The sequence below is a fragment of the Macrobrachium rosenbergii genome, chromosome 7 (genome assembly GCF_040412425.1).
Source record: "Macrobrachium rosenbergii isolate ZJJX-2024 chromosome 7, ASM4041242v1, whole genome shotgun sequence".
NCBI lineage: Eukaryota > Metazoa > Arthropoda > Malacostraca > Decapoda > Palaemonidae > Macrobrachium > Macrobrachium rosenbergii.
Genome location: NC_089747.1, coordinates 25658006 through 25677456, shown reverse-complemented (window position 1 = coordinate 25677456; position 19451 = coordinate 25658006). Strand labels below are relative to the sequence as shown.

The 19451-nt window shown below is 36.2% G+C and overlaps 1 protein-coding gene across 1 annotated transcript in view; it reads right to left on the bottom strand.

Moving 5' to 3' along the window:
* LOC136840237 (trifunctional enzyme subunit alpha, mitochondrial-like) overlaps positions 1-19451 on the bottom strand; it is a 73825-nt gene that overhangs the window by 13204 nt on the left and 41170 nt on the right. The window contains 3 exon segments of the mRNA XM_067106840.1: positions 3841-3947; positions 11910-12020; positions 16090-16261. Of these exon segments, the coding sequence (XP_066962941.1) occupies positions 3841-3947; positions 11910-12020; positions 16090-16261 (390 nt within the window).

The following is a 19451-nucleotide window of genomic DNA, read 5'->3' as shown; positions in this document are numbered from 1 at the left end:
ATGGTAAAAAACACAATTGTAAGCTAAAACTCTTACATTCTAGTAATATTCAATCATTTACCTTCATTTTGCAACAAATTGGAAGTCTCTAGCACAATATTTCGATTTATGATGAATTTTTGAAAAAAACTTTTTCCTTCCGTCCCGCCAGAAATTCTTTTTTCACGTTGTCGTAATGTTTGCACCGTTTTTATTAGTCGTTACATAAAGTTTTATATATGGAAATGTAATGGCAATTTCATGTAGAATACAACAGAAAATAACTCATAGGTTGTAGCTTTTATCAGTTTTGAAATATTTTCATATAAATCGATAACTGCCAAAATTTCAACCTTGGTCAACTTTAACTCTACCAAAATGGTAAAAAAATGCGATTATAAGCTAAAACTCCTACATTCTAGTAATATTCAATCATGGACCTTCATTTTGCAACAAACTGGAAGTCTCTAGCACAATATTTCAATTTATGGTGAATTTCTGAAAAAAAAAAAAAAAACTTTTTTCCTTACGTCTGTGCTTGTAACTCGGCCGAACATCTCAGAAATTCTTTAGATCACGTTGTCGTAATGTTTGCACCGTTTTATATTAGTTGTTACATAAACTTTTATATATGAAAATGTGCGCAATTTCATGTAGAATACAACAGAAAATAATTCATGGTTGTAGCTTTTATCAGTTTTGAAATATTTTCATATAAATTACGATAAATAGACAAAATTTGACCTTGGTCAACTTTCTCGACAGAAATGGTCGAAAACTGCAATTGTAAGCTAAAATACTTACAGTCTAGTAATATTCAATCAATTAGCTTCATTTTTCAACAAACAGGAAGTCTCTAGCACAATATTTCGATTTATGGTGAATTTTTGAAAAAACATTTTTTCGTCCGCTGCGTTGCAGTTCATGCATCATATTGTGATAATATTTTCTCTGTGTTGCTTTGATCATTTTACAATTTGTTATATACCAAAATCATCGCAATTTAGTGTACAATACAAAGAAAAAAAAATAATCCGTTACCTTTAACCGTTTTGCTCACAGCGCGATTTGTAAAAAATTATATATGAAAATTTTTTTTTGCGCTGTCATATTTCAATATTTATATATGAATGATATTTTTTTTAATTTCTGATGGTTGCATACTAAACTTCAGGCAATGACAAAAAAAGGAGCCAAAAATGAACTCTTAATCTTAAAAACTAAGCGTGCTGTGATTTTTTGAAAAAAACTTTTTTTCTGCTTCGGCGCTAACTCTCGAACGCTGCCGGCACACGGGAGACGTTTTTGTAAATAGAGGTTCGGCGTTTAAGGGTTAAGGACTTTTCAGAACCTACTTTGACATTTTAAAAAAGAGAACCATCATCCCACTTGTTTTATTGCCTTCCCACTATGTATCCCTCTGTCCCTACATCCACATGGCCCTGCCCCCGCACAATCCCAGCCAGCTGCGCGTGAGATTCCACCATACAGCTCGTAAATTAAATTTTTAGCTCATACATAGAAACAAAATTTTTTGAAAATTTTACTTTGTGTGACAAAAATACGAATAACGAATCAATCGTACGCCGAGGAACCACTGTACTTAGTGCCATACATTACACATGCATATAAGACTAACTCATTTCAGCCGGTCATATTCAAGTAACGTTTATATTAGTTTATACATATTCAGGAAGTTTTTACTGTACATATTTACTATACAATCCCTTACCTGATATTCTAAAAACCCAGAGGCTCTCTAAAAACCAAGAGGCTCTAAAAATCCAAAGATTTTTGTGGAGGGTAGAGAATCAGCCTAGGCTCATTTGGCATACCAAAACACTCTAGGTTTAATATTACAAGACATGATGAGTAGGACGCCAATATTTGTGTGTGAACTGTAGGCCTTCATTAGGCTGTTACACCAACAGTATCCATTTTTATAAGTCAAACAATAATTTTGTATTTAATACAGTAAGCTCTCAATTTTCCAGATTTGGCATTATCAGTACACAACTAACCCCAAGGACCACGGATATGGATATAAACAGATATGGATTAGGTGGGCCACAAACTGTCTAACGTTTGATCGTACACTGCTACACACTGTAGCTGATGTACAATTAAACGCCAGTATGCATCAGTGATCTTTGGTGTCAACATTTTAAATGGATGAATATCGAACTTAGTCAATCCTTCCAACCTAGCCACATATTCTCAAACTGTTTAATTGTATGATCACATGCCATGCTGGATATAAGTTTGACACTGTGTGGCCTGATTTACATGTGTCGCTGGGACTGCTACTCGAAAGCCCCACCTGCTTCACGATGTTTCGTTACACTTTTACAATATAACTTCTTTATATTTTTCTCATTTTTGTAAATCTTTTTTGCTACTGTTGTAAATGCAGATTATTGTAAGTTGCACCTGTTGTAAGTCGATGCCTATCTGTACTAAACAGCTATCCAGCGGCTGAATAAGGCTTCTTGCATTAGCAGAGAAATAAAAAGCGCATATGTTGTCAACCACTGACTCTTTTATAAAGGGATGTGCTCAACAGTTACTGAGCAAGCAGTTCTTATCTGTTATTAGAAAGGTGTTCCTAAATAAATTTTACACTCGGCACAAACATATGCTTACTCCACTAGAAAATATTACACTGCCCTTCAATGGGCACAGTAATCAACATGGAAAAAAGAGTTAAATACTTAAAATATCTGGGGTTACAATATTTCTTATCAACACCCAATTTAAATTTGTGCATTCTTGCCATAGTAGTGCAGCACAAAACAGGCCTTTCTTTGCTGGTCTTAATTTCTTTCACCATAATCTCTGCCCTATTATCCAGTGCTGTTGAATAGGCTTCTTTCATCAGCACTGTAAATTTGTTCAGGAACTTACACTCTTCCACTACTTCAGCAAACTCCTTGAATTCACCAGCTGAAGGCTGGTTACCTGGCTTCCTTTCAACAGATATATCCAACTTTCAAATATTATGATGAACTTTGAAACAAGTTAACCTTCTATCGGAAAACTTTCAAGCTTCTTTTATCTTAAATTTTTTTTGGCAAATTCAAAGCCTCTCTCTTAAATTATAGGGCTTTGTACTCTTGTCATAAATGGTTGAAGAACCCACATTTAATACTCTCAATAAATAATGCATGCTTTTTGCCCTTGTTAAGCCACTCGATGATTTCAAGCTTCAGCTCAATAACCAGTATGTGTTTATATTTAAAATTAAAAGCATTGGCAAAAAGATGAAACAATTTTGTATCACATAACAGTGAACTTCTGGGGACTGAAGTTGTCAGGAAGAATGAGCAAGAAAACAAAAGGAGCCTCTACATGTATAAGGTCAGATTAATTTAAAAGAACACACAGAAAGGGTAGTAGCACTGGGTGATTGGCAATTAAAGCTTACAGTAGGTCTGTCTATCTGTGCTTAGAAAAAGAAATATAAAACACAGCCATCCGTGGAAAGGCAAAAGACATATATATATTCAGCATTTCATTAAAAGGCAGTAAGCTTTTTCAATCTCTCTCTGGATAGCTCTTGATTTAATGGCAGCTGGAAGAAAATGTGCCAGTTGCTTGAATTCTGATTATTTAAATACTAGATATGAGAGCGCTTATTGTATATGGTCTGTATCCTAAAGTTTGGTAAACTGGCTTTACAAAAAATGGTTTTATCAAGCTGAACACATGATTATTCCTTACACCTAACCAATATGTACCCAACAAGATCATCATCACTTGAAAATAATTTCTCAGTTTTCATATAAAAATATGTCCAACAATACATGCCTTCTAATAATATAATTCCTTGAAAAATAAACATCTGAACATCTTTTAGCTTACCAGTGGTGCTTTTGAGAATTTCTTCATTATTTCCGTTGCCTTTTCATTAACAGGTCGTTCCTTTACCCCTGCTTCGTACACAAAGATGCCCTTTCCTGATTTTCGACCTGAAATTATATAATAGTATATCTTAAGCAAAATTCTAATGCTACAGTGGTATGGTCATTATAATATATAAAAAAAAATTTCTAATACATGAAGAGTAAAGAATAACCAACAAAAGATAATTACTGCCCATTAAGAATTGTAAAAATTACAAATTTTATGTGTAATTCGTATTTTTCCTAAGATTCAAACCTACCCTTTCATAAATGGAGTTACTTGAGCAACGAGTGCTTTGGCTGTCTTGAGTCATAACAAAATCCTAATGCCTAGGCCTATGGCCTGACCCAAACTCGTGCAGTCCCTTCTTCCACAGTGTGCATCAACCTCTGCGGCTGGTCTAATGTACTTGCTGGGGATAGATTGACCACCAGAGGGGCGGTTGAGATGGGTAAAAACTACTCTTATGAAAGTGTACGTTAATATCCTGGGATAAATACAAATTACATTTAAAATTTGTTATCTGTGTGACGGGAATATAAACCTATGCTTTCATAAATGGAGACTTACTCTGAGGTGGGAGGATGATCTGTCCCTACTAACCTGGATGGGTATGTCCTGTGTAAGAGGGGCCTCTAGAATGCACTAACTAGGATGTTTAGGTCACAGACCTAGGCACTTTTTTTTTTTTTTTTTCTTTTTTTAAAGAATAATTTTACCAGACCACTGAGTTAGAACTCTTCTTGGGCTGGCCCAAAAGATCAGCTGGTAATTTCATTTGTCAACTTTACTTGATGTAAAAATTTTAGAATTGTTTCTAGAGAAGTTTTTATTTTCAGCTAAAACTTCTTTCACTACCAAACTACTGATATAACATCCTGTACTCGCCAGTCCTTCTCAATGTCTTGGCTGGTACTTAATGAATTCCTGTGGCGGAGCTTGTCCACTCCCACGTAAAAGGGGGTTGGGGATCTATGCCTTAGATAACAAGCTGGACTGCAACTATGGGGCCACAAGTTTACATGACTTTTGGGCTAAGTCTGTCAGGTAAAAGGATGTGAATGTGGTTTGGCACTTTCAGACTCCTGTCTTTAGTACCTGAAGGGGGGAGTGGTTCCTCCTATATAATCAGAAGGGTAATGGCCCTGATGTCATGGGCTTTCATCTTTTCCGGAGACTCTGCTGTGTACCTGCCAGAGTCATAGTCCTTATGATGACCTCCCTCGGCCAAAAAGAGATGAAAATGCCTCTTGCACCCAGGTCTCAGTGGTGCTGCACTCCTCAGGTACTGCTTTAGGGCTCTCATTGGATAAAGCAAAATATTCTCTTTCTCTCCAAAGATGTGTTTCAGGGAGGGGATGGAGACACCTATGAATCTAAGGTCTGGGACTGAGGAGTCTTGGGTCTTAGCCATGAACTGCAAGGGGATGGATGATCAACCTTTGGTGTGGGTGACCACATACGAGAGGCCATGCAGCTCCCCGACACTCTAGGCAGAGGAGAGGGCCAGGAGGAACATAATCTTGAGGTAAGGTTCCTGTTTGAGGCCTGCCGGAGGGGTTCTTAGGGTGGCCTCTGTATGGTGGCAAGGCCCCTCATCTCTCTCAGAGGCAGTTCTTACAGAACCCCTTTAGGATGGTGACAACTATCAAGTTATCATGCCTTTAGAAAAACAGGTCTACAATGTCCTTCACAGATGCCTTGAGGGGGATCGAGGCCCCTCTGATGACACCAACAACAGTACTCTCTCCACTTCCCCTGGTAGACCCCGATCGAAGAGAGTTTGAGGGTATCAGTAATGGCTGCTGCAGAGTCCTTAGAAAATCCCTTTCTTTCGGAAAAGTAGATGGATAATCTCCAACTGTGAAGCCAGAGGGCAACTATGTTCTGATGGCACCTTCCATTGTACTCTTGCATTAGAAGGTTGGGTGGTTGGAAGAACTCTCTTGGGACATCCACCAGCACGTAGAACAGGCTGGCATACCACTTGACCTGTGGCCATGGGAGCTACCAGGGACATCCGTAGACCTTGAAACTGGTAGAGCCTGTTTAGTACCCTTCTCAGTTGACTGAATGGAGGGAAGTTGTCCATGTCTATGTTGTCCCATTGATGTGGACTGAGTCCTGCACTGCCATCCTCTAGTCTGGGATCGGGGAACAGTACAGTGGAAACTTTGTATTGACGGCTGTCAAGAAAAGATTGACCACAGAGCCCTGCCACAAATCTAGAAGGCTATTTACTATTCTTTGGTTCAAGGACCACTCCATCCCAGTGATCTGATCCTTTCTGCTTTACTACGTTTTTTTTCCCTGGGAGTGATGTAAAATGTACGGATTTTCGAAGGACTTTATACTTAGGTTAGTTAAGATAAAGGATGAGAGGGGAACCAGATATATTACAAAGGCAAACACTTAGATCAGGTCATAAACCTGACATTTCTTCCCCATTTCCAGGTCCTTTGTCTGCTGTTATCCTTACTCAGTCTATGGCTTTTTCCTCTGCTATGCTTTTGCTAGTACAGTACTGAGATTTCCACTTTAGCTCTGCCTTCCACTCCCCTTTCAGTTCAAGAAAGTGCATTGAGAAGTTATAACAGGTTGTCAACCTTATTTTAGTCAGTAAAAGGTTTCCCTGAATTTATGTTGGTGAACCATTCCAGGTCACCCCAACATATGCGACAAGTTTCTCGTTCGGTTGTTTATGGCTGTACGCATTTTTCCAAGAGTATAAGGTTACTAACAATTCTTTTATCATTCTCTTACTTTTTAACTAGAAGATGGAATAAAGAGATGGAGGAAAAGAAGTTGGTCTATTGTAAGTTGGTCTCTCTTGCTGCCTGATTGTACAATGTTGCCTGTGCCTGCGCAAAATTTAAAAATATATTCTAAATATTGTTGTACCGGTATTAATTGCTAACTCCATCGTAACCTTGAATTATCGTAACTCGTGCACTACCTGTATTTACAAGCATAAAAATTAAAAATTTGAACACTGACCTATTTTAACTTCCGATGCAACGAGCAAGTAAGGTCGTTGCTCATTGAATTAATGTACCTATTCCAGCCTCTCGGGCCAACATATCGTGAACACCATACGCTGCCTGATTATGCGCTGTTCATGGGCGCCATTAGCCAGCGAAATTTAAAAATATGTATTTTCAAAATATTGTCGTATCGATATTAATTGCCAACCCCATCGTAAAAGCGAATTATCGTAACTCAAGCACCACGTGTAGTCGGTTGCTGTTGCCTCAACTCCTCCTTTGGCAGATGAAGACTGAATAAGAGGAATCTCCTTTGGTTTTTGGCATTTGCTGATCTCCTAGTTCATACATCTTGGGTTAAAACTGATACCAACCGAGTAAGTCTATAAAATGTAGATGTAAACATAAGGCAAGTAGATTTAAACATAAGGCAAGTTACAGAACGTTGAGATGAACTGGAAAATTAATTAGCAAAATGTGATATATAATACTGAATGGTAAAATATTCTCATGTGTACTGTAAATATTTAAGTTCGATACCCAGTTAAGAAAAAAAAAAGCTAAACAGTATGTCTTTTAAAAGACAAAATGCCACATGGACACTAGATGTAAACACGGGGTACGTTATATACACAAAAGGTAAGTTACGTACACAAGGTTTCCATTATATTACAAGGCAAAATGGGAAATCAATGCTCACAATAAAACAGAAGATTAATAATATATTTCTTAACACTTTCCTGTCCAATTGACACAATATTACGCAATACCCCCCTACCCGCCTTCTTTTCTGACTGACGTAATTTTACGTAAAATTTACCGACATTTTTCGTACGTGTGGTAGGGGTAAATTTTTTTTATTTTCGGACAGTTGGTGGTTTCCATAGGCTAAAGCATACCTTGGACCGTAACTCAGGCATCAATACGCCAGGCAAGCAGTTCCTATACTGCGCATGTGCAAATCCCTGGCATAGTAAATTTCTAACAATGAAATCAGCTGATCCTACCCACGCTTCTCTCCCGTATCTTACATTTTTTTATAAAATGTAGGATTACATTATTGGAAACACTCTGTTTTGTACCCTCTATTTTCTATAAATTTTTAGTTCCTCTACTGTGCATGCAAAAATCCATGGCGAGTAAAATTCTCACAATGACATCAGCTGATCCCACCCATGCAGGCCTGGCAGGCCACACTTCTGTCAGAGACCATGCACGAGGTTGGGTAAAACACGTGTGGCTGTTTACATACAGCCACGTCAATCGAGAACAGTTTCCAACATGCTTAGGCAAAGTTTTTACGGTAAAACTAGCGGAAAACACGTTAGTGCATCACATAAGAGATGTCTGGATTTTAGGCAGGGCTCTGAATCTCATTTTTCATTATTATATATATCGATATTTAGAGAATTTTGTTGGCTTTCTCATAAAAAATAATTCATTCGCCTAACTGTTATAGCTTTTGAGCTACAAACGATAATGTTGACAACGGTAACATCTTTTTTCGTTTTGAACAGCTTATAACGTCAAAATGAAACTGTTGCCGTTACCAAAGTCATTTTTCTAGACTCTCACTTTATTCCTCAACCTTTCTTCTACATTTTTGTATATTTACAAAGTAATATCTATGAAAAATATCCGAGCTAGGGCTCTTCAAAAATAATGTCTAGCGATAATTCTCACCGTATGCCGGGCAGCGCGCTCTGTTTCTTACCCTATTTTCTATCAATTTTTCACCAACTGGACTTATTCGTTTTTCATTCTTTTATATGTCAATAATTAGAGAATTTTCTTGGCTTTCTCATAAAAAATAATTCATTCACCTAACTGTTATAGTTTTTGAGCTACAAACAATAATGTTGACAACGGCAACTTTTTTTTTTCGTTGATCAACTTATAACGTCAAAATGATACTGTTGCCATTACCAAAGCCACTTTTCTTAACTCTCCCTTTATTCTTCAACTTTTCCTCTACATTTTCGTATATTTACAAAGTAATTTCTATGAAAAATAACCGAGATAGGGCTCTTCAAAAAAGATTTTTTTGTAGCGATAATTCTCACCATACGCTGGGCAGAGTGCACTGTTTCTTACCCTCTTTTCTATCAATTTTTTCACCAACTGGACTTATTTGTTTTTCATTGTTTTATATGTCAATATTTAGAGAATTGTGTTTGCTTTTTCATAAAAAATAATTCATTCGCCTAACTGTTATAGCTTTTGAGCTACGAACGATAATGTTGACAACGGTAACATTTTTTTTCGTTTCGATCAATTTATAACGTCAAAATGAAACTGTTGCCATTACCAAAGCCATTTTTCTTGACTTTCACTTTATTCTTCAACTTTTCCTCTACATTTTCGTATATTTACAAAGTAATTTCTATGAAAAATAACCGAGATAGGGCTCTTCAAAAAAAAAATTTTCTAGCGATAATTCTCACCATAGGCCGGGCAGAGCGCTCTGTTTTTCACCCTCTTTTCTATCAATTTTTTCACCAACTGGACTTATTCGTTTTCCATTGTTTTATATGGCAATATTTAGGGAATTTTGTTGGCTTTCTCATAAAAAATAATTAATTCGTCTGACTTTCATAGTTTTTGGGTTACGAACGAAAATATAAAAATAAGTAAAGAATTTTTTTTTTTCGTTAAATAACTCACATTTTTTCGTATTTAGAGGGCTGGGACTCTTATTCTGACTATTCCACCATAAAATATAACCATTTAGAAAAAAAGGACAGCAAAATGAACGTTGTTGGCATAAAATTTCTATTTTTGCTGAATTTTTGAAATAATTATTTTTTCGCACTATCGAGCGCTCCCAGACACATTGGGGCTCATGTACCCTCAGTGATGTGATAACTAAACAGATAGGAAAGGGTTAAAAACAATAAGCTAAGAGTCTAGTGTACAGCACAATATGAATGATGCAATACTCACAAGTAAAATTCGTGGTAAGGGAACACAACAATGTATAAAGGCAAATTACTGAACTGTAAGTAACAGACAAATATGATCATTATTGTAAAGAAAATGAGTTACTGTATAAAAATATACTCATGGTGATATAGCCATGGTAGGCTGTAGGTAAAAGGAGTTAGGCTATGGGGTAGCCTATATATACCTGTAGCCTGAACTGCAAACCGATCAACATGAAAATCGACTTCTGACATGCATGCAAGAACCTAACCCATTGTAACTTGATGCCTACCTGTATCCCCTTTATTCTTATATATATATATATATATATATATATATATATATATATATATATATATATATATATATATATATATATATATATATATATAAAAAGTGGATTTTAATAAAGCCTGTTTAAAAACTTTTTTTTTATTATTTTCATTTTATACTTTTAGTTTTGACAAATTTTATTGTAAAAAAAAAAAAAAAAAAAAAAAAAAAAAAAAAAAAAAAAAAATGAGTGTGTTATCCTGTGGCGTTACGGTTTGAAAAATCCGTAGTTATTAACTTATTCTACCAAGTCATAGAAGGTTTGAAAAATCCGAAGATTTTCAAACAAATCTTGAGATACTGGGAGAGGTCACTGTAGCGTCATTAGAGGTCACTGCTGACCTACTGGTCATGTAAGGTTGTATTGTCACCGGGATTGACTTAACCATACAAAATTTCAAGTCCATCAGATGAAGGGAACGGGTCGAAAACTGAGTTACAAGTTTTGACCCAAACAGACAGACAGACACAGAAGTCAAGTTAAATAAAAGCATGTAAAATGAGTCGGGCTTAGAAAGCAACCAAAAGGAGAAACCAAAACAGCTGCCATCTCCAGTGCAGGAATAACCTTTGTGGACAGATAGGAGCATAACTGTTCTCACTTCCTCAAAGCCCAGTTAAAATAAGCATGAGAATACTCCCTTGCAGCATCAGAAATGGCCTTGACCATGCAAGTCAAAAACTCTCAGACTCTTCTCTGCTACAATCCTTTTGGTGTCAATAACACTTTAAGCAGGCACCACAAACTTTCTAAGCTGGTGCCACACACTAAGCTGGAGCCACAAACTCTCTAACCTGGCACCACCAACTCGCTTAGCTGGTGCCACAAACTTGCTAAGCTGGCGCCATAAACTCTTCAAGCTGGTACAAGAAAGAGGCGATCATACTGAGTGAAACTTCAGGAAAAGATAAAACTTCAACAATCTATAAAGAGATGTGGAGAAAAACTCCGTCTCAGTGTATCCAAAGCACTTTTGTCAGCCTCAAGAGTGTCTCTTCAAGGAATGACACAGGCAAAGAAAACAGAATCTTCAACCAGAGACAGGTAAAGCACCTATATCATAAGAGGTGGCTCTCCATGACTTCTAAAAATCAGGAGGACAAGAGTTGACACTAAAAAGAAGCTTTGTGCACCAGAGTTCGAGAAAACTTACGAAACGTGCTTGAGTTTCTTCAAATACTTAATGGGTGCATAAATACTACATGAGGATAAAGCAAACCGCAATGCTCCAGTAAATGCCAAAAAGCCAAAGGGCCAGCCATGCTATCTTCTTCCTTTATGTAAATGCCCACTCGCTTATCAGCACAGAGATATAAGCTATCTTTAACAGTAGGTAAGAGTTATCCCAAATAATTAGTTTGAATATTAATAAAAAATGACGGAACATGCGAAGAACGATTACGCTAAGTTCCAACAGGTGATAAAACCCAAGTTATCTGCAATGTTAACAATTCTGCAGTTGTTCTTCACAACTCTGTTCTTCATTTATCCACATAACACACCAATGGTTCAGTAAGAGGCAAACTTTGACAAAATTATACAGATAAATGTTGTATAAATAATTTTTACACAGAAAACTGACCTTCTAGCTCATACATCTTGGGTTAAAACTGAAACCAACAGAGGAAGCCTAGAAATGAAGGCTTAAAACTTCTTTTCACAAATCTTAAAACATTAGATCAAATTTTAATACTCGTGAGGGCTAAATTACGCTTTAAATACTTTGCACAAGAAACTGACCCAAAAACTTTGATTGTACAACCTGAAAATCAAAGATACCAACTTACCAAGAAATCCAGCATCAACAAGACCTTTGAGAATACTGATATCAGCACTTCCAAATCTTTCACCAAATTCCTTGCCAAGGTCCTCACCAACATGCATGGCAACATCCAACCCTGTAGACATAAATACCATTAAATCTATTGAAGGCATACTTTACAGATACCATATTCAATTAAATAACGAACAAATACTGAAAAGCTAAAAAAAATAATCCAAAAGAAAAAGTTTTATTAGTATTATATATATATATATGTGTATATATATATATATATATATATATATATATATATATATATAGATATATATAGATATATAGATAGATATATATATATGTTAGTATATATATATATATATATATATATATATATATATATATATATATATATATATATATATATATATATATATATATATATATATATATATATATATCAGCCCGCAATTAACTCAAAAAATGGAAACTCAAAGCAATATAAACTTTTGAAGAAAAATACAAAGTGACCAAGCATTAAAAGAATAAATACTCCTCATTGTGCTATAATCCTATACTTATTAAAAGATATTTAGTAGCAACACTGCTATATACAGTACGACCTTGAAAATCCGGCATTCCAAGGTCCAGGAATTTTTTTAATTAGCTGCCATTAGTTCTTGAGCAACTACGAGGTTGGTGCCACGTTTCAGCTTTTGGATTTTTTCAAATTTTGGAACTGAAGCTTGCTCCATATATATACAGTACAAGCACAGTTTAGTTCCAATGAAAACATTCAGTGAAACTAAAAAATTTACAGCTTACAAAGAACAGTAATTTACATATATACTCATGTCTTCCGATCTTCGGTATCATGTGATCATTAAAATTTCGTCCAAAAACATGATTTCATCTTATATATCATGAATAGTGTGAGATGTATTTTCAGTAGATTACGCTATACTAAGCTTTCAATGCCTGTCTTGGTTTTGGTAGATAACACTGATAATGCATATTACACCCAAGTTAGCTTTTAACTAATAAATAGGCCTAGAAGTCAAAGTTCATTAGGGTAAATGCAAATCTTCAAACATTAAATCAAGGTTACTAACATTGTGACTTGTTTAAGAATTCATCACAACTTCTTATAATTAACCATTTACTACTGCATGCAAGACACTGGCATAAACAACAGCAAGTACTGACATAAACAACTGAATCAAGAAACAGCCACTTGCCGACATCATTTACCGTAACTCTCACATATTTATAAGGGTTGCGTTACAGTTGTTGAATGTTAAAAATTTGCTGATTTTCAACGATGACTTCCTTAAGTAAGAATAAAATAAATCTTTATTCATCTTTCACTCAATGGAGAGGAAACTGTTAAGAAAGTACAGTATGCCACAAAATTTATGGTTGTATTGTAACTGTGACTGAAGAAACGAACAATGTGCAGGCCATAAAATGTTTTGTTAGAGCCAAAAGCAACATCCGATACTGGCAAAATCAAAACTTTACTTCATTTAATTTATTGCATTTACAGTATAAATAAAGTAAGTTGGATTTTTAAACTCTGCTTTGATAATTTACATATACAACAAATCTCCGAAATGAGTTTCATTTAGCCAACTAATGGCTGTGATGACATTGGTAAAATGCAATCAGCTGATGATTTTAAGAAAAACATTAGCAGAATACAAATGACATGGGTTTGCTGTTCATAATTATAATACAACATAACAATAATGTATGAAATATTGCATACAGTATGTAAAACGTTTTACTAAAATTATCATTATTCTTAATACAATTGTATTATTTGACTTTTGCAAATGGAGAGCTGTCCATGTAACAACCTATCCGGCCCAATACTGTAGTTCTCTCTCTCTTTCTCACTCACACACGCAAACATGTGCAGGTTTAAAGAAACAAAAGCAGCAGATTTTTAGGTTTTTGCTGAAAACAAAAGCCAGGAAAGTTTGAAGTAACGATGATGGGTGGAGGAGATCAGAATTTGACAGTGCGCCTAAAATGAGATTTAAGCTCCAAGTAGCGAAGGTGTAAGCATTTCTTGAGAGATACTTTTGGATCAGACCAGAATTTTGCTAAGGAACTAGCATAACGAATGACAGCGATTATTCAAAAGCTTTGTTCTAATTTTGATAACAGCACTATAATGTGGAATGAGCTGGCAAGACTGTTTACATAGGGGCTTTGTTCGGGGTGATTTCTCAAATCTGGAATTTTCTATGATCAGCAGTGGCCTGGCCCCAAGGGTGCCAGATTTTTGATAGGTAGATCTTTCAGGAATGCTCTTTATCAAATTAAGTTATTTGATAAATGAGGTGGAGTCATTGTTTCATTTATCACCCTTTGGGTGTGTGTGCTCACCTTTTAATAGTGGAACATTCATGTACTGTATAACCTGTATATTAGCACACTATGAAAAGGTAATTAAAATATGGTAAGGAATTCAGACTGCATTAAAAAAAAGAATGCTGAATTTTCCTTTTGTAATAATGTAACAAATGCAGTTACTGAAAAAATTTATATATTAAGTTAATGTATAAATAAGTGTCATTTTAGACACAGTATAAAATAACAGTTATTTCATAGTAAAATCATTATAAAGAAAAAATTAATCAAGAAAGGAAATATAAAGAATCAGGATAAAATCATTTTAGAGGACTACAGTATTTGAATATTTAAAATGGAGAATACTTTCTTAGACTAATCACAGAATGTCATCATTTACTTGCGACATTCCAAATCAATTACAGTACTAATAAATAATTAGGGGAATTAAAAGGTAACAGAATATATAACTGATTCAATTATCATTTGATTTAATTATCATTTTGTTAATTTAGCAAACATCTCTAATCTTGCCATTCTTGGGGAAACAAACATTAATTTCACCAACAAAAATATCACTGAGAAAAAATTTACCACTTTACACCCCCCAAGACTGTACGCAAACGATACTTTGATCCTTCAACTGCTCAGAATAATCTTAATAATACAGCATGACATAAACAGTAAAGTGAGAAATGGTCCGTTGCACATATAAGCACCTAGTGAGCTGGCTGACATTCAAAATACATGTTTCCCGTTTGCCTGTGATATTTATTTTTTTTATACATTAAGCATTTGATAAACACAGATGGATATGGTAAGTAATACATGTGATAAATTGGAGTATATTTATAAACAAAATTTTTTATTTAGGTAGAAATAAGCTTGGGTGACATTGCCTAAGGCTACAATACAGCTGAATACAGTAGCACCTCAACTTACTGGATTTTGTTACTTAACAGACACACCAAAATCAAATAAAAAGTTGAATATTTTATACATACTGGAGAAATCCAGTAAGTATGATAGGGTTAGTGGACAGTGGAACAAGGGTTTCTTTTCTGCCTGTGAGGGTAGAAGAAAAAAAAAAAAAAAAAAAAAAACAAATGCACTCATGTTGACTGACACTTTCCTAGCTGTGCCCGTGAGGATGGACAGTAAACATACACACACACAACCAATGCTTTCGTTTCTGTGCAACGCATTAAGAAACAATACGGACTTACTATGGACCCAACCTTCCCTTCCTCTCTTTCATACGTTATTTTTACTGACATCACTTGATACGGCAAAGTACTCTCTCTCTCTCTCTCTTTTATAACATTTGGGATTACGTTTAAAAAGAAACAATGTTTATTTCTTTATATAAAATGTTTGGGTTTTGTACATAGTACTTTACCCATGTTGTAAACACAAGTATAGACACATATACACATATTGTCAAAAGCAATTAATTTTGCAGATCAATCTCTGAATTTGCATTAAATAAATTAATACTTGCACCTCAATGATAATTCTAAAATACTGGTTATGATAGGCTATTAACTACGTACTTTATATGAAACTGCCCTATACTAAAGTTAAGAGAGTTTGCCCCAGACCCCTGAGCTAAAGTGACACTGTATGTGAAAATAACAGGAATGTATCACCAAAACATTCAATTCCAGTGTAAATGGATAATGACAAGTCTGGACTGCTAACAGTGCTGCGCTGATGGCAGACCCATAAACCAATGGAGATAAAAATGTGCCAAACCAAGGAAGCTGTTGAATCAGTAATTTCAAATTACTGAGCTTCAACCTGTAACTGTATTTTGATGATAAAAAAAGTAACCGTGCTAACTGACCACTTACCGACTTCATCAGCCAAAGTTGCATGTCCAACTGGCCACCCAAAGGCCTTAGAAAGCTTATCCATCTTCTTAGGATCAACACCTTCTTGGAATAATGTAACACATTCTGATAACATGGGTGCTAAAATTCTAGTAGTGTAAAATCCTGGGCCATCTTTAACCACAATTACAACCTGCAAAAAGACAGTGAACTGATTTAAAGGTTATTAATAATAATGTGTGGAGCCTAACACTTAAAACCATAATTCTTTCAATACTGAAATGAAATACACAGGCAATTCAACAAAAACAAACTGGTCAGTGCTGTTGACTGTATCAGTACAGGCTCTTGTTCCTGGTGCAGCCTGTCACCAACCCTAAACTCTTTCAATCATCTATTACTGAAAAATTGACCAACTGCCAGGTAGTCATGGCAGCACTGTGGGATGTACTCTCCTGCAGAGAGAGGATGAGAGAAAAATGCTGTGGGAAGGACACTAATGAGAAAAAACAAATGTAGGAGAGAGAGAGAGAGAGAGAGAGAGAGAGAGAGAGAGAGAGAGAGAGAGAGAGAGAGAGAGAGAGAGAGAGAGAGAGAGAGAGAGAGAGAGAGAAATATTGGCGATCCTTTTGTCTTTAGGCTTAGCCATTTTTCAGTCTAATGAGAACTAAGGGAATCAGCTCTTTTCATGTAAAAAATGCCCAAGATTTTCAGTTTGAGATTTTCCTAATTACATAACTTTCATTACTGCTACTTGTTTGAGGTAAAATGGGCACGACGTAGAAAAACACATCTCTATATGCACCTCCAACAACAGATCTTTTAATTTCCCTTATTTGCTTAACAATTACACTTTGAATTATGATAATCTTTTGCTGTATTTAGTATCAGGGGAAGGCTTATATGTCATGGGCTTTTTCCATTTCCGAACTAAACAAATGGCACAAACAACAACAACAAGGAAAAAGAGCAAGAATTCATAAGAGAAATGATATTTTCATAATAAAATAAATTTTTGAACATACTTACCTGGTAGTTATATATATAGCTTAAGTCCCTGACGTCACGGCAGAATTTCAAAAACTCGCGGCAATCGCCGATCGGTAGTCAGGTGAACCACCTGTGCGCCTCTACCCAGGTACCTGGAACCATTCCAACTATTCCTCAGATCTTCCATGCCCCTAGTCTCTAGAGGGGAGGAGGGTGGGAATTTAATTATATATAACTACCAGGTAAGTATGTTCAAAAATTTATTTTATTATGAAAATATCATTTTAAACATCTAACTTACCTGGTAGTTATATATATAGCTGATTGACACCTTTGGTGGAGGGTCAGAGACAGCCAACATCGTTGGAATTTGCTTAAAGTTAATAAACCAACTTAGGTCCTTACCTGGATTAAGGAAGCTGATTTCAATGAACTCCCTCATTTTGTCTGCTTTCCTTAAGAGGTCCAGCGATCCACTCAGGGGCTGAAGACCTCTAGGAGCTGCCAACCGTGTACCAACCTCTATGTGACAGACAACCTATAATACCCTTGTTCCGGGCGCTACCAAGGAACAAAATGATCATTTGACTAAAATTAATGATTGTGGAAGACTGCATTCAATCTTCACAAACAACCATAAAATTTCAACCATTCCAAGGTAAGAACAAAGGGTATTGTTTTATGGAATTGGATTAAGGAAGCTGAGTCCAATGAACTCCGCCTCATTATGTCTGTATTCTTAAGAGGTCCAGCGATCCACCCAGGGGCTGAAGACCTCTAGGAGCTGCCAACCGTGCACCAACCTCTATGTGACAGACAACCTATAATACCCTTGTTCCAGGGCGTCACCAAGGAACAAAATGATCATCTGACTAAAATCAATGATTGTGGAAGACTCGTTCAATCTTCACAAACAACCATCAAATTTCAACCATCCCAAGGCAAGAACAAAGGGTATTATTTTATAGGATTGATTAAGGAAGCTGACTTCAATAAACTCCTCTCATTATGTCTGCATTCCTTAAGAGATCCAGCGATCCACCCAGGGGGCTGAAAATCTCTAGGGCTGTCAACGTGTATAACCTCTATGTGACTAGACCTCCTCTCAATACCCTTGTTCCAGGCTCTACCAAGGAACTTTCATCCCAATGATTGCGGAAGACTGCGTCCAGTCTTCACAAACAACCCAAAAAATTCTCAATTCCAAGGTAAGAAAAAGGGTATTGGTTTATGGGATTGTAGGGTATTCCCTCTCCCATTACTGAATTAGATGCTATAAACTGGGCACCAGCGTATAGCAATCTTTATAATGTTTTGACTTGTTTTAGATAGTGAGAGGCAAATACTAACTTGCTTCTCCAGAAGGTCGTGTCCAAGATACTCTGCAGGGACCTGTTCTGTTTAAGAGCTACAGAGGTTGCTACTGCCCTGACCTCGAGCAGATTGTCTTTACTTTCAGAATCTTGTAGTCTATCTCTCTACATTCCATATTTGCTTCTTTTATCAACTGTCTGATAAAATAAAACAGAGCATTCTTCGACATCTATACAGAGAGCTTTTTGACTGAGCACCAAAGCCCTTCTGTATTCCTTCTAAAGTCCTTTGTCCTATCCAGGTAGAGCCTTAGAGCCCTTCACCAGAATAGGACTTTCTCTCTCTCCTCCCCTGTTATGTCCGTTAGGTTTGGAATCTCGAACGTTCTGGGCCAGGGTTGTGATGAGTATTCATTTTTGCAAGGAAGCCTAGTTGCAGTGAGCAGATTGCCTTGCCTTGTATAAAATCTATATTCTTGCTGAGAGCATGTATCTCACTAACTCTTTTGTGGCTGAACAAGAAAAAGAGTTTCATGGTGAGGTCTTCTTAAGGCCAAACTGACCAAGAAAAGAGTTTTCAGGGTGAGGTTCCATTAAAGATACCCTCTGCAAGAATCTGAGGTCCTGGAGAACCTTATTGTTTTATAGGTCCAAGTTTTTATGAGGAACCTCAGGACCACGGTAGAGAGGTTCCATGAAAAATTGAGTTCTAGAAGGAATATACAAATTTGGGTTACAGAAATATTGGAAGAGGACACATGGTTGTCTCTTGCACCATCCTCTAAATACCTCCCACTTGGATTGGTATACCTTAATGGTGGATAACTCCTTGATTTTTGATAGCACCAACTGCCTCTTTGAAAAAACCTCTGGCTCTTGTGAGTTTTTGATAGTCTGAAGGCAGTTACTAGTAGCGCTTGGGGGGTTTTGGTGATATCTTTCCAAGTGAGGGTTGTTTGAGTAGATCTACTCTCTGAGGTAGGCTACTCGGGATGTCCACCATCCATTCCAGTACTTCTGGGAACCAATCTCTTGTCGCCAGTAAAGGGCCACAAGTGGTCAATCTTGGTCCTCTCATGT